Source organism: Monodelphis domestica, chromosome 3 (genome assembly GCF_027887165.1).
Source record: "Monodelphis domestica isolate mMonDom1 chromosome 3, mMonDom1.pri, whole genome shotgun sequence".
Lineage (NCBI taxonomy): Eukaryota > Metazoa > Chordata > Mammalia > Didelphimorphia > Didelphidae > Monodelphis > Monodelphis domestica.
The window spans coordinates 182,277,182-182,294,365 of record NC_077229.1 but is presented as its reverse complement, the minus strand read 5'-3'; the positions used below and the strand labels follow the sequence as shown (position 1 = coordinate 182,294,365).

General features: G+C 35.1%; 1 protein-coding gene across 3 annotated transcripts in view; it reads left to right on the top strand.

The window, feature by feature from the left end:
- SLC26A7 (solute carrier family 26 member 7) overlaps positions 1 to 17,184 on the top strand; it is a 203,150-nt gene that overhangs the window by 125,849 nt on the left and 60,117 nt on the right. For all 3 annotated transcript variants that reach the window (XM_056823328.1, XM_056823330.1, XM_007488092.3), the window contains 2 exons: positions 11,496 to 11,648; positions 16,233 to 16,315. In XM_056823328.1, coding sequence (XP_056679306.1) covers positions 11,496 to 11,648; positions 16,233 to 16,315 — 236 coding nt within the window. The remainder of the gene's footprint in view (positions 1 to 11,495; positions 11,649 to 16,232; positions 16,316 to 17,184) is intronic.

The following is a 17,184-nucleotide window of genomic DNA, read 5'->3' as shown; positions in this document are numbered from 1 at the left end:
CTATTTGTCATTTCCAACTGGATGTCTGTAGGCATCTGAAACTTATATGAAAAGAGAATTTATGGAAGGCACATTTGCCCTTCCTACCACTCAAGTTTGGAATCTTGGTGTTGCAAACTCCAAAGAATTTAGAACCATAAAGTGCCTATTTTCCCTGACATCCTTTATCCCTCCATTACCATGTTTTTTATTCATTTTACCTTCACAACTACTCTTGGATCTATTCCCTTCTCTCCACTTATATGACTACCACTCCAGTTGAAGCCCTCATTATCTGCCACCTAGACTGTTGTCATACTGTATCTTTTGGCCTTAGATCTTTCTTCTGTCTAATCCATTCTTCATACAATAAATTACCTTAGGCTTCTAACTAACCACTTTATTTTCTTATTCAAAAAAATTCCATATTACTTAATTCCTCTAAGAATAAAAAAAAAACAACTATTCATCCTGGGACTAAATACCCATCCAGACATTTCATAATAAAGTGCTATTTAATAATTGGGTGAAGTTTGCATCCCCCTTTTAATTACAACTGCATCCCACTTCTTTTCAAGAGACCCTTTATATGATTGTGGCTATGAAAAAATGAGGCTAATTTGCAGATGGGAAGCTTAATAAAATAGTCCCATTCTTTGAATATTTATTGACTGCCCATTCTGCACACTTTAGTGGACAGTCTAAGATGTATAAAGGTGAAGCATACCTGGTAGTTGCTCATTGCTCTCAAAAAGGAGAGGCCCCAAAGAAAAGATATTCATGAGGTAGAAGGAGAAATGAAACAAGTAGATATATAACTGCCATGCAAAGCAAACTATGAAAATGCCAATTCAAGGACATTGCTATCAGGGTTCAGAAGAAATCCAGAGGAAAAGATTACTCAATGATATTAGAATCAAAGAATCCAGGTTTAAGTCCTACCACTAACACTCACTACATGTGTTGCCTTGGGCAAATAATTTAAACCACTGGGCCTCATTTTCTTCCTTTGTAAAATGAGAGGCAGACAACAGGGCCAGTGAGAGATCCTTTCCAACATTATGGTATTGTGATCAGGAAGAATTTGAAAACAGATAGATCAGGAAGGATACTATTTTGCCTTCACTTCTTTGTTGTCAGAGGGTAAGTCACCCAGGGTTGTGGATTTAGAATAACTTGTATAACTTAATTCTTTCACTCTTCATCTTAAGGTCTGGAAGAGAGTACTCTTTTTAGGAGAGATGTGGAAAGCTACTAGGTCAGAATTGTATACATGATTAGATATAGTCACTCTCTTCAGTTTAATCACTTTCCTTTGTAACAGAGACTGATTTAGCTTGAGTGTTTGGGAAGATGGGGAGAAGGACAGTTTCTAGAACTGACCATAGAATAAATACAAAAAGTGTCCATTAAGAAAACATCTGGAAACTAACACCATAACTTTGTATTTCTAATTGCACTAGCTTTTGAATTCAAAAATCTCTTCCTTCCCCAGCCCTACTCCATGTCTCCATGATGCTAAGACATGTGGATTAAGTGAAAAATTCATTAGCTCAGATGCAGATATTTTGTCTAAAGGTCAAACATCTAGACACTTTGAAATATCTATATATTGACTGATTTTTATTTCATTATTCAACTGTTGTGTATCATGTAAAATATGAGCACACTTTTTTTCTTCCTAGGATTCAGTGAAACAGAGGGAAAAATATATTAACCTTCTCTTTACTATCTTTTCTGTATCTAGTTGTTGTCTTTTGCCTTTTGCAGAGACTGTCTTTTGCCTTTCTTTATATCCCTACCTGGTGCCTGGCACATAGTAGGTTCTTATTTAATGTTTATAGATTGACGGCCTAAACTGTTTTCCAATGAATATGAATTGGTATATAGGACTACTTCTCTGGAATATCCGCAACCTTGAGAGGAAGCATGGTAGAGTAGAGTACCAGATGTGGGGCTGAGATTAGAATCCCATTTCCAAACACTTAATAGTTTTGCAACCTATGGCAAATCACTTGATCTCTCTCAGAGTTAGCTTTCTCATCCATAAAATGGGCATCATAAAATTATCTATTTTTCCCAAAGAGGCAGTTATAATTTAAATAAATTTGACATTCTTATCATTTAGAGGAATTAAAAAAATATAAAATCTGAGTTGAAGCTATCAGGTCAAAAGCTGCTCACTAAGTATGTTCAGTCTGTAGTTTGTAATTATTTCAGTCTTAATTTTAAAATCAGGAAGAGAAGCACTTCTCTTAGGAAAGGTATAGAGAGATGCTATATTAGCATCTTGTATGCATTAATATTCTCTCCAAATTTTTTTGTGATTTCAAAAAATTATTTAATTAATTAATTTAGAATAGTTTTTCATGGTGACATGATTCATGTTTTCCCTCCCCTCTTCCTACCCCCTCCTGTAGCCAATTTCTCTCAAATTAAAAAAATATATTGTTCTTAGTTACAGGAAAGGATTTGGGCATTAGGGATGGGGGAGAGGGGAAAGAAAGCAGAGACAGGATCATTTCCAGAACTGACCATAGTATAAGTACAGAAATTGTCAATGAATAAAAAAAATCTAGAGAGTAAGAATATTTCTATGTAATTATTCTAACTATATTTACTTCAGAGTTGTAAAGATCAGTTTAAATTGTACATGTTAAAAATTTTGTTAACCTTGAGGTACTTTATGAAAGTCAGTTATCAAATGAACCTTTGAGAGAAGATCTTAAATAAGAGTTTTGGGCAAGATATTAAAGAGTGTTTTTTTAGTTTCAATGCTTTTAAGAGAGCTAGCTATGGACTTTTAAAAATTGCTATTAATTTTTTCTACTTTTCTACATTGTTCTAATCTTTCTAAATATTTCTTCATTTCTATAAATTATATTTTATAATCTTTTCAAGGCTTTACAATAGGGAAATATACATGGTCCATATAGGTTGTAGGAAAATAATATTAATATATATATATATATATATGCATTGGTTTAGGGAGAAAACAATTCTTTTGGCTGGGATTCAGTTTCAGAACCTATTTCTTCCTAAGGATTTTAGGGCCATCAATCTACATTAAGAATTCACTAATTAAAAGATATTAATACACATGTAAGAAAAGTTGAGCTCCTGGTGGAGTGCTCTTGATAGAGTAATAATAATACACCCCCCCACACATCCAACTTACTGTCCACACCGTGTGTAAGTAGGGGAATAGCAAAACAGAGCATCTGCGAAGGCTTAAGTAACTCCAAAATGGCAGTGAATTGAACTCTGGTGATTTATTAAATTTGGATAAGCAGATCAGCCAGTGTGATTTAACTGCTCTTATAAGTCAAAGAAATTGGCGAGGGCTCATGGGGCTGTAGGCTGCCCTGATATCATTTGGAGCTATCGGACACAAAGTGAACAAATAGGAAATACCATGATTCCAACTGCTAAAAATGCTTCAGGAAAGCAGGCAAATCGCTGATGTGAATTAAATAGACCGGAAACTGGAATACCCACTTTATTATCTTAGAATCAAGGCAGAAGATCAGTAAGGGCTAGGCAATAGAGGGTAAGTGACTTGCCCAGGATTACATAGGCAGGAAATGTGTGAGGCCAGACTTGACCCGGCTCTCTAGCTCCTGAGCCCCCTAGGTGCCCCACAGTAAGCATTTATAAAGCATTTCTATGTGTCAGCTTCCAGGGATACAAAAATACAAGGAATGAAATAATGCCGACTTAAAAAGTGCTTATAATCTAATGGGAAACAGAATATAGATACATATACACACATATATAAGCATTCATGTGATATACGCACCTGTGTTCATTATTCAAACAATTATGTTTTCCAAATTCTTAGTAACCTTGAAGTCAGGATAGAACCTAGCATGTAATAGGTACTGAGTAAGTGTTACTGAATTGAATAGAATTGGTCAAAACGTGATCAAATTAAACATTTTATTTTTAAATGTTTGGGCTGATATGGTGGTTGTTAAGAAAGAATTATATACTGAAATGTTCATTGGCTATCTTCTCATATCCTAAACTCCATGTATATTTCATGACATGGAATTAAGCCTTGGCCAATTGTTACTTATCTTCCCCTTATAAATGCTGACTTAGGGATCATTAAGTGAAGGACTGTTCATTTTATCTCTTTTTTTGTGCTTCCAGAACAAATGTTTATAATGTTACAGATTATGAATTTATCAAAGACTAACATAATTTCTTCTAACATCATCAGTTCTCAGTTGAGAAAATGTAGGTTGGATATTTAGTAAAAACAAATATAATTTCACCCTTTCTTTTTTCCCCCAGCTGTTAAATTTATACCTCCTCTAGCAAGACTGACTGTCTCCAAGTGAGCAATATTACAAATTACAGTATTACAAAAATGTCTTTCTTATAATATAATGTCTATTCTCATTGTAAATAGAATATTTGATATTTCAAAGTGGAAATCCACAGACTTCTCAGACTCAGCATGTATTAAACTCATTATTGCCCAAAACTCACCTTTCTTCTGAACTTCTCTATTTCAGTTAAGGGTACAACCATTCTTTCAATTACTTAGATATATGAACATTTTCTTTGACTCCTCATATCCAATCAGTTAAAAATTTTTTGTTACATCTATCTCTACAAATCTTTAATTCATCCTCCTTTTCTCCACTTATGTGGTCACCAATATAGTTCAGGCCCTTATAATCTCTTGCCTAAATAATTATGATTGCCTTGTAATTAATTTCCCTTTCTCAAGACTCCTTTTTCTTTGAACTATCCTCGGTATAGTGGCCAAAGTAATTTTCCTAGTGTCACTCTTTTACTCAATAAATATCAATGACTCCCTATTTCTCTTAGAAAAAATATAAACCCCTCTTTTGGGATTTTAAAACACTTTACAACCTAGATCCAGCATTACCTTTCCAACTTTTCAATACACTACTGAGATCAATTTTCTCTGTCTTGCACAGAGAGAGACAGAGACAGAGACAGAGAGACAGAGAGAGAGACAGAGACAGAGCAAAAGAGAGAAAGAGAGAAAGAGAAAGAGAGGCAGAGAGACAGTGAGAAAGAGCTTTAATACAGGCTAATAGTTAAGCCTGTGACTTTTAGTTCATATTTTCCTTTCAAAATTTCCCTGTGCAATATAGTCCTTTATAGGGAACACTTGCTTAAAATGTTACCAATTTTTTTTTTGCTTTTCTTTATCTGGAGACAAAACTCATTACAAAATGGCAAATAAACAAAATTTAAAGAGGACGGGAAACTCCCAAGGGTAATCAATGCGCTTACCATGCAGTAATTAGTCAAGAGAAGGTAAAGAAGTGGAATGGGACTAAGTTTACCAGGTCACAGTAGTAGCAACCATCATGGAAACCACAAACTTCCACCCAGTCAGATCATTTTTTAAGCAGATCAGTAATTGCAACTAAGGATCCAATTTCCCATGTCATATGCAGTTTATCAGAGCCTTTCCTTGCTGGCTCCTAGTGCAGACCAATGACTATATTCCCAGGGATTCTTCCAGCCCCATATCTTTAGCTTTAGGATTATTCAATCTCTCTTTCCAACAGGGAAAAGCTACACTTTCCATCAGTTCCCTTGCTCATTAAAGGTTACATTCTCTTAAAAAAATACTCATGTAATACTATTTTCTCTATGGAGCTTATTCTAACTTTTCTAGCTGCTGGTATTCTCTCTTCTCACAATTTTCCTCATATTATTTTGTGTACACATACACATATAAGTAAATATATTTGGGCATATAAGGAAATACATTCCCTTGATAGAATGAAAGTGCTTGAGGACAGGGCCTGTTTTGGTTTTGTATTCCCAGGGCATAACATGGTGCCAGAAACAGCAGAAGCGTAATCATTGCAGGTTGATTGACCTAAGAGCCTTTGTTAAAAGGCCAGTCATCCTTTTGTTTTGAATGTCTCTACAGTATTCTGATGCCCTTTTGGGAAATAGAGACCAAACATTCTTTTGAATTCCTGACATTCTGATTCTTGTGCCTAATTTCTTCTTATGTTATTAGAAGAGTTGGAGAGGCTTAAGATCCAGTTTCTGGAGATGATTTTGAGTTGGATCACTGTAATTTGCAGAGCACCATAGAAACTCCTGATTCAGAGAAAAGAAGGAAAAAGTGAGAATTATCTGCTGTTATTCTGATTGTTGGCGTTGAAGGATTGAACAAGAACAATAATAATTAATACTTAGTAATGCTTAATTAATAAAAATAATACTTAATATCCTTACTGTCCGCCATCTCTTCAGTCTAGTCAGGTCACATGTAATTATCTCCATTCTTAGAAGAGTCTTAAAGTCTTGAGCTGCCCTACCTTATGCACATTAAGGTAAAATCAGCCCTTGTATTATGTTATTTATTCTAGGCTAGCTCTGAAGGGTCATGGAGGGAATTGTGCCCCCGTGACGGACATGGCAGTTGAAACAAGAAGGTCTAATCATATTAACAACAGAAAGTCACTTCTTCACATAAGCCATTACTGGTTCTTTACCTGAATTCTGTTATTATGGTCTGGTTGAGTCGGGGAGCACCTTATTATTGTACATTCTTCCAGTCTTCCCCCTTTCCCCCATTTAAAAAAAACCACAAAATAATTTAATATCAATTGATAACTCCATATTACAGTTTTTAATTTGTTTTTCAGCTGTGTCCAACTCTTTGTGACTTCTTTTATTCCTTTTTTGGGGGTGGGAAGGGGGATTTCATTATAAAAATACTGAAGCAGTTTGCCATTTCCTTCTCCAGTTCATTTTACAGATGAGAAAACTGAGGCAACCAGGGTTAATTGATTTGCCCAGGGCCATACAACTAGTAAATGCCCTATTACTATGAAGGATAGTTAAACAGGGAGGCTCCTAATATTACTATGTTGTATTTCTTAAAAATGCTTTTTGAATACATAGTACTACTATACAATGCATTTATTTTTTGATTACTTAAGCTATATATTTTCTGTACTCTCCCACATTTATTTTTCCTAGTTAATCTGTCAAGATCTCTGGCACAGAAGTGACTGAAGACTTTGAGAAGAAGAGAAATTTTTCTTCAGCAAAAGTGATTTTTCCCTTATCAGCTATCTGGAGATATTTATTACTTTTGTGAACCAAGAAAACTATTCAACATCTTTGGGTCTCCTATGTCAAATGGAAGGAGTAGAAGTAGATGATCCCTTAGGTTCCTCCCAACCCTAAAAGCTTATGATTCTGAAAGCTCTCAACTTTATCAATAAATATCAATCAAATTTTCCATCTCTTAGATCCATTGTTTAGTTTTTGGATTTTTTATGTCCTAAGACCAGGAATAAAAAAAATCCCCCAAAAATCTTTTCAATGAGAATATAAAGAGTTTTAAAATGTTTATTATCAAAGATTCCAAAAGAGCAAGTTAAATATATTTCTTATTTTCAAGTGAGAAGATAATGCAGTATAATTTTGCTTTAACTTGATTGAAGTTGTTCTTTCCTGCTTTTTCTCTTATCTCCTAAAGGAACTACCTCTATTTTCTCAGTCTTAGTGTTTGATAAATTTAGTTTTCCCATTTAATAGCTAGCATGTATAGTCCACTTTGATATTTCCAAAATGCTTTAATCTCTTTTGTTTCTAACATCACTACTGTGAAATAGGTGCCATTATTAACCCATTTTACATATGGGAAAATTGAAATTCAAGGGGAATAAAGGACTTGCCTGGGATGACATGGCTTGTAAGCATCTGAGATGGTTTTCCTGACTCCCAAAGCAGCATTCTGTCCGAGGTACTTCCTTGGTATCATATTTGAAACTGTTCAGTTGATTTCAAGGGATAAGGTTAGGACTTTTTCTACAAATTTGACAAAATTTACAAATTTGAAAGGAACTTCAGGTTGGCCCTCTAGATGATACAAATATCCCAATGCCTGCTTATTCCGATTATTTATAAATTAAGTTTTTCCCACTTTTCTGTCAAATTAGATCTTTCTTAGAGTAAAGCTATGAAATAGATTATTTATTGATATTCCTTGCAATTCAATGATTCTATAATTATGGATTGATTACTTTGAATTAAAAGTCATTTCTAGAATTTCAAGGGCTATTAAAAATGAAACTTATGCATCTGTTTGTAATTTTTATGGCTATTTCTTTATTTAATCTTTTTAAAATTTTAAACTCTTACCTCCCATCTTAGAATAAATACTGTGTACAGAAGAATGGTAAAACCTAGGCAATAGGGGTTAAGCAACTTGCCCAGGGTCACACAGTTAGGAAGTTTCTGAGGTCAGATTTGAATTCAGGAACTCACATCTCTGGGCCTGGCTCTCAACCAATGGAGCCACCCAGCTGCCCCCCTTATGCTTATTTCTATGATAGCCTTTACATATCATTAAAGGACAGTATAATGAGACTTGATGGTAGTATCACAAATATTTATCATTTATTATAGGCATGTACCACCAAACTTTGTTAGTTGAATCAGTGAAAAAATGATTTTATGGGAGACTGTTACAGAAGACAATTAAGACAATTGCCTCCATAGGATAATAGTTTTTAGATGGAAATGTGATCCTGGACAACCAAAATTCAGTCTTTAAAGTAGCAGTTCTGAACCTGGGATTAATGAACTGAAAAAAAGAATTGATTATCTGCTCTTTGATTCTGCCATACCACTGCTGGGTTTGTACCCCAAAGAGAGATAATAAGGAAAAATACATGTACAAGAATATTCACAGCTGTGCTCTTTGTGGTGGCAAAAAATTGGAAAATGAGGGGATGCCCTTCAATTGGGGAATGGCTGAACAAATTGTGGTATATGTTGGTGATGGAATACTATTGTGCTAAAAGGAATAATAAAGTGGAGGAGTTCCATGGAGACTGGAACAACCTCCAGGAAGTGATGCAGAACGAGAGGAGCAGAACCAGGAGAATATTGTACACAGACTGATACACTGTGGTACAATCAAATGTAATGGACTTCTATACTAGCAGCAATGCAATGACCCAGGACAATCCAGAGGGATTTAGGAGAAAGAACACTGTCCACATCCAGAGGAAGAACTGTGGGTAGAGAAATGCAGAAGAAAAACCTATGATTTATCACATGGTTTGATGGGGTATGCTTGGGGTTTTGATGTTAAAGGATTGCTTTATTGCAAATATGAATAACATGGAAATAGGTTTTGAACAATGATGCATGTATAAATGGAATTTCTTGTCAGCTACAAGAGGGGGGAGGGAAATAATGAATCATGTAACCATGGAAAAATATTCTGAATAAATAAGTTATTTTAAAAATATATTTGATTTCCTTTGTAACCCTATATATCATATTTTATGCACTTACAACATTATTTTGAGAATGAATCTGTGGGGTTCCTAAGACTGCCAAAGGCATCTTCTGGGACAGATAAGTGGCATAATGGATAGAGTGCTATATCTGGAGTCAGGACAAATTTAGCCTTAGATACTTATTAACTGGGCAAGTCATTTAATATCTCCCTGCCTCCATTTTCTCATATGTAAAAAGAGAATAACAATGGCACTTACCTCCCAGGATTGCTGTGGGGATAAAATGAGATATTTGAAAAGTACTTTGGAAACCCTAAATAAATAATAAATGCTAGCCATTGGTATTATAGTCCCCAAAAGGGTTCAGAACCTTTGTTTTAGAAGAAACAGAGACTATAGTAGGAAACTGAGGGGCATGTTCTGCTGTTGCAGGCCTCTTTGAGATACTGCCAACAAATGGAGACCTTGTATCCCAAGTCATTATGGCTGATGGCAGCAAGTGGAGTAGAATTTGGGGAGGCATCATCTGTTTCTTCATAAGAACAAAGCAGTGACAAAGTGATGAACCCCAATATATCTCTTTGAAGGAGAGGCAATTTGGTTAGAACTAAATTCTATAGGTTCAGGAACCAAATCTTCCCATCCTTTTTTCAATAAACTATAGAAGTAGAGAAGCCAAGGGAAGTGCCTATGAACTTTCCAGTGTTCACCTGGGCCTGAAAGAATGGTGGACTATATAACTGATTAGAACTGGGTGCTGGACATGAGCCAGAATAGTTTACAGCATTTGGCCAAAGTACTATATAAAAGTTTCAAAATTTAGATTAGGGCTTGGTTATAATTTATTAATGATGCTCCTGGGTTAGTTGGTCTATTTTTATACAGATTATGTACATATCTTGAAAACTTCATTAGCATTTTGTAGTTACAATAGACTAACTAGAAAGAACTTCTAGTAAAAAAATGGACTTTTCCATTACACTAAGCATGAATAATATCTTTGTATATGAAAGATAACTATATAATTAGCTTACATGGCATCAAATGATCATATAATTTTAAGTGAATTTGTCACTATGAATGCATTTATCATTATAAAATTATGGGTCATCATTAATTATTTTGTTAATCTAAAATAACATGGGTTATTACCAATTTGGAGAGCTGAGCCCTGCTTTTCAGCAAGGTTTGCTCTTGCAAAGAGTCTAAAGGGTATTACAATCCAATGACGTTGATATGATTTTATAAATAAATTAATTATAAAATGCTATGAAACTTTTACAGACACTACTAGAAATTATTTTACATGAATGTGTGGTTATTAAAGGAGAAGGAACAAAGAGGAAGAAGTTAAAGACAGAAAAATAGAACAAGTGATACCAATTTTGTAGTGTTTTATAGTTTTCAGATCACTTTTAGATACATTATCATGCTCAGAAAAAAATTTCTATGATAAACAGTTCATATATTTTAGTATCCATTTCACAGACAAGGCAAATGAGTCTCAGAACAATTAACATGGTTTGTCCAACATCAAATCAAAATGATTTTAGATGTAAGACATGAAAAGATATTAAAGTATAAATGTTGGGCACTTTGCATGTGCCAGGCACTATCCTAGGTGCCAGGGATACAAATACAAAACTGAGAAGGTTCTTGTCATCAAGTAGCTTGCGTTTTAATTGGGGAGAAAATGCATTTAGGGGATTGGTGGCCAGGGAAGAGAGTTTTTGTTGGGAGTATCACAAGGATGGCAATAGACAAGTCAATTCATATGTCCTTGCAAAAATAATGATACCGATGATTTAGTAACCATTCCCAGTGTGATAGGTAAAAATTGGTAGTGGGTAGGAGTGATAGGGCATATGGTGACATAGTTTTACTATTCTGCAAAGGGAAGGTGAGAGTAACAGGTGGAGTTATTTTGTCTGTAGTCTTTTCAGATCCAACTCATGCTTCATTTTTTTGGTGGGATGACTGATGGATATGCACAAGCACCAGCCACTCCAGCAATGCCTTGGTATAGAACTGCCACAAAGGAATAGCTGGAACTGTTCTGTGCAGGGAGACAAAAAGTAATGCTGCAATCTCCATTGATAACTAACTGTCCTGCCACAGCATGATTAGTGTTCTTGAGCAAACTCTCTCTACATCTGTGAACCCAAAGCTTGGTCTTTGGCATCTTTGTGTTGATGACCAAACCCAGTAATTTTGTTCTGTGTCTCTGTTCTTGAATCCCTATAGATCTATGCCTACGTCTTTGAAAACATCAAGTCGGTTCAATTAGAAGCACTGCTGCTGTCCTTGTTGAGCATCGTGGTGCTTGTTCTCGTTAAAGAACTCAATGAACAGTTTAAAAGCAAAATTAAAGTTGTCCTTCCTGTCGATTTAGTTTTGGTAAGTAGGAAATCAACTATTAGGCTTTCTGCAGTACAAAGCTCACAGTTGTTTGAGGAATCTGCCAATACTTACTATGTTGTCTATGGTTACCCACAGCTACACCTGCCTCTCATTAAAGGCAAGACTAATTTGCGTGGCTATACATTAATGTAAGAACAGGAAACAGTTAGAGTAAATAATTTAAAAAAGGAGTCACATATGTTTCCAATTTACAAAGCATTGCTCATATGTTTGTGATTTCTCACACTAGTACAAGAACATATAGCCTCAGATGTAAAACTGTGAGACTCTTTCTAGTGCTCTACTTGAAAGGTTGTGGGCATGATTCCTGGCAAAGCAGCATCAAGATGGTGTTGAAAATCTATCACCAATATTTTACTCATCTGGCATCTAACTGTTGTGGCTAATGTCCAGGAAACTGGCAAGTAGCCATCAATGATCAGTAAATTAAGATTTGTCAGTGGAGCCTAGTTTGGTACTTATGCTATCTGCATAATAGTGTTTTTATCTTTGATGTCTGCTGTGTTGACCAGGGGCTGTTAGCATAACAAGGTGCTGTTTGTGGAACCTGGCAAAGGGTCTGGGTTGTTCTTATTTTTAATATTTACTTCCAAAGATATTTGCCTTTTTTAAAAAAAAGTATTTTGATGTTTGAGAGCCTTAATTGACCACAGTTAAATAAACAAACTGTTAGGCTGAGAAGTGTCATTGCTAGCACTGTCTCCAAACGTATTGATTTGTAATTAACATTAGTGGGTTAATAAACATTTACTCTCCACATGTGTATTGGGAGTGATGCTTAAATAATCATTTACTTCATTATGATATGCTCTCATAATTTCAATACTTTATAGGAATTATGTTAATTTATAAAACTAGAGAGGTATATACTTAAAACTAAAGGTATATACTTGTAAAACTAGAGAGAGTGGTATATACTTCCCTAGCCCCATTCTGTCGTTTTTCCTTTTCCTCAACTTTTCATTCTGACTTTCACTCCTACCACTCTACTGAAAATTCTCTCTCCAAGGTCGCTTAATAGAATGCCTAATCACCAAATCCAGGCTTTTGTGTTTTTCTAACCTGCAACTCCTTACCCTTTCTGAAACCCCTTTCTCTCAGGAATCCCCACCCCTTTAATACTCCTCAGATCTTTAGTTTTTATTAAGTTGAACTCTCACCGTTGTCCTCTCATCTCTCCATCTCTAGCTAACTTCTCATCTTTTATTTTTTTTTTAATAAAAACCCTTACCTTCTGTCTTGGAGCCAATACTGTGTATTGGCTCCAAGGCAGAAGAGTGGTAAGGGCTAGGCAATGGGGGTCAAGTGACTTGCCCAGGGTTAGATAGGAAGTGTCTGAGGCCAGATTTGAACCCAGGACCTCCCGTCTCTAGGCCTGGCTCTCAATCCACTGAGCTACCCAGCTGCCCCCAAACTTCTCATCTTCTATCAGATACTTAAATGTACATGTTCAACAAAGTTCTACCTTAGACTCCCATCTCTTTTTCTCTAATCCTCAGAGATGATGCAATCTCAAAAGAAGATGAGTTATGTGAAACAAAGCTGAAGTCCATATTAGCTGGGTGGGAAATAAAAAAGGAATGACATTCAAATATGTCACCAGTTTTTTTTTTTCTATAGTAATGAGATTACACTGAAACTAACAAATTCAACATGCCTACCATGTGTCTTGTGCTTGGATGTTGGTGTAGGAGGTGTCATCTGATTATTTGGATGACTGTAGCAGATGTATGTTCAAAGACTTAAATATTAATCCTGGATCTGTCACTTCTTAGTTCTGTAACATTGAACAAAGAGTTTTATCAGGATAAGACAAGGCATATGAAAGCCAACAAGTCAATCAATAAGCACTTATTAAGCACTTAATATGTGCCAGGCATTGTGCTAAGCATCAGAAATAAGAATAAAAGTAAAAAGGAAGCCAGTCTCTACTCTCAAGGAGCTTACATTCTAATGGAGGTGGGTGAGAAGCCGATTCATGAAAGGAAGCTTAAACACAGGGGCAAGAGTGGGGAAAAAAAGAAGTCTAGAGGGTCAGGAGTGGACTCAGATAGGAGTGAAGGGAGAATGAAGGTTCTAAGAGGAAATAACCAGTCAAAGGAAAGGGGACAAAAGGATCTTCCAAGATTCTTATGAGAATTATATAGTTGGAAGGAATCTAGTCTATCCTCTTCATCTACAGATGAGGAAACCAAAACCCAGTGAGATGAAATTATTTACCCAATGTCACATAGATCATCAATAGAAGATTGTTTCCTATTTCTCAGTTGCCAGATCAGTACTTTCTACATTACTACTTTCCAAAAGGCAAATATTAAGAGATACAAGCACATAACTTAAATTAGACCAAAGCAGGTACAACTACATGTTTTATAAGTTCCACTGGAGTATAGAGGTGATTTTACTATATGACTTCTTGTGGAATCCAAAAACAAAACACCCTGCACTCTAAAGGGCTGCCCATCACGTTTGAAGTTGATAAAAATATTATCATGGAATTACAGGAAATCTTGTTTATCCTTTTGTATAAAAATATTGAAGAACCAATAGTTAGGTTTGTATTGATTATAAGAGATCTGATTTGCTGTCACACATAGAGACACTGAAGTGATTAGGGTGAGCTACTATCTGTGGGAGACCAATTCAGTGGCTCAGATTAGGTTAACTCAATATCTTAACTATAACTTCTGATGCATGTTTTACAGATGTGATAGTTGAACAGGGTCTCACATCTATGGAGTATTGCTTTTTATGAGGCATAATATAATTTCTTTAACTTGGAACAAGCTTTTCATGACATTTAATTATATTTCAATGATATTTATTATTTGTATTGTCATCAGTTATATCTGAGGTGAGGCTCTATTTTAAGCATATTCTCAGTACTATGTTTTATTTTTTAATTTAAACAATGAAGCTATTACCATGTATTATTGAATGTGTACTTTGCAAGACAGTATGCTTTGTTTTTTGTTTAAAAAAGAACACTTTCCCAATACTTTAGGAGTTTATATTATAGTTAGATATAATACAAAGAAGACAAATGTAAAATGACACATGGAAAGTTCTTAATCCTTTTTTCAAAAGTTAGTTAACCAATTATGTTGAACAAATTTTTAGACATGTGCCCTAATTCTCATTGTGTAATCAAAATTCAACTGTGATCAGTAGATTTAAATGTTACCTCTGTTGAAAAGAATTTTTTAAGTTAATAGTTTTCACATTTAATAAGGTAGCTATAATAATATGCATCTTAAATCATGGAACACGGCATTCTCAGGTACAATGGAGCTGAAGGGACCATTGAACATGTCTGGATGAGATCTCATATAGATTAAGAAGGAGAATACCTGAATTAAAATCCAAGTTCTGTTCTTACTTCCTGAGTGATCATGGGCAAGTCATATAATCTCTCTTAATCTCAGTTTCCATATTTTAAAAAAATGAGATGATTAGATTAGATGAGCTCAAAAAGTCCTTTTAAGTTTGAATTTCCAATTTAGGCCGTGTCTTGGCCATGCACATCTCTAGTAGTTATTGAATTTGTTGCCTACAAACAGAGTATGTCGTGTCATATCCTTTAAATAATATAGGAAAGAGTTTTTTAACTTGACCTCTTCTGTGGATAGATTTCAGGGGGATCCAGAACTGCTGTTGGGGAAATACATATTTACTTTGACTAACCTTTGGTTTCCTATGTAGCCCTATGGATTTTATTTTATGCATTTGAAAACATTATCCTGAAATGGGGTCCATAGATTTCACCAAACTGTCAACATGGCCTGTGACCCAAAAACATTTAGGAATCCCTCATCTTGGGCTTAAGATAAGACGACCTCAATTCAAATCCTGATTGTGCCACTTACTACCTGTGTGACTTTAGGGAAAGGACATCTAGGTGGCGCCATGGATAGAGCACTGGGCCTAACTAAAGTCAGAAAGACTCATCTTCCAGAGTTCACATCTGACTTCAGATTCTTACTAGCTCTGTGTCCATGGGCAAATCACTTCACCCTGTTTGCTCAGTTTCCCTATCTGTAAGATGAGTTGAAGAAGGAAATGGCAAACCACTTCATTATATTCGTCAAGAAAATCCTACCTAGGATCAGAAAGAATCTGACATAATGAAGACAACTGAACAATAAAAACTATTTTGGTTCAGATACCTAATTTCTTATATGTGAGTTTTATCATCTAGAAGATGAATGTGCTGATATTTATACTGTCTACCTCACAGAGCTGTTGTGGAGGGAAACAGGATTGTATCTATGAAGTCTGAAGTGCTAAAGAAATGAGTTGCAATTATTATACATAAGATTTAGCAACAACAACAAAATTTGGTGAAACTATTCTGAGGTATATTAGGGTTAACTATTAAGTATACTTAGAAATCAATTGTATTGATTTTTCCTCGATTTAAAATGTAATTTTTCTTGATAAATCTCAATATTTACATAGCAACTGTATTCTAAAAAATACAAGGAAACTTTAAAATGTTTACTTTTTAAAGTGGTTATTGGGTATCCATGAAACCATTCATGTTTCTTTTTTATTTAATAGATTATTGCTGCGTCATTTGCTTGCTATTTTGCCAACATGGAATATACCTATGGATTGGATGTTGTGGGACGTATTCCATATGGGTAATGTCAGAATTTCTTAAATTCTTAAATTAAGGAGGACCTGGAAATATAACATTTTTTGACTCTGCATGGTGCTGAGGGGGAACAGGGGAAAACATTTGTAAATGCTTTATTGTTTGTTAAGAAATATGATACCCATTCATCAGAAGCAATATAATGAATGTTAGAATACTAGAATCTCAAAGTTGAAAAGAACCTCAGACTATGTAGGTCAACCAATAAATGAACAAGAATCTTCTTTATAGTATAGTTGACCACTTTCGAGTTCATCTAGCCTCTCTTTGAAGACCTCCAATAGTGGAGAAACTCATCACCTCTCAGGACAGCTCTTTTGTCCTTTAGTGCTTTGCTTCTACTTCTCCTCTTTGTGGCCTAGATATGGACCATTATGATTGAGTGGGGATCTCTCTGGATATCTCAAGATAGCTATCATGTTCCCTCTATATACTCCAAGACTTCTCTTCTCTGGGAAAAAAAAATAACATTCCCAGTTCCTCTAAATTATTTCTCATATATCCAATGAGAAAACTAAAATTCTACATTTAAACTACCTTCTTAGCCCTCCCTTTTGTATTTATTTGAACACATATTCATTTATATTAATGCGGGTGTGCTGACGTTTGAGATACCATATGGAACTGCAAATTTATGTCATTCTCTTTTGGAGGGGCTTATACTTTCAAAAGTCTGGAAAGCTCTACCAATTAACATTGACAGCTTTTCTGTAATTTAGTCTTAGGTAATTGCTTGATCATTGAGAAGCTAAGTGACTCACCCTTATCATAAAGATAATTTGTTTTAGAAAAACCACACTTGTTTAGCTTGGAATCTAGTCATCAATCAGTTGTGCATTCACTTTATTGTATCAT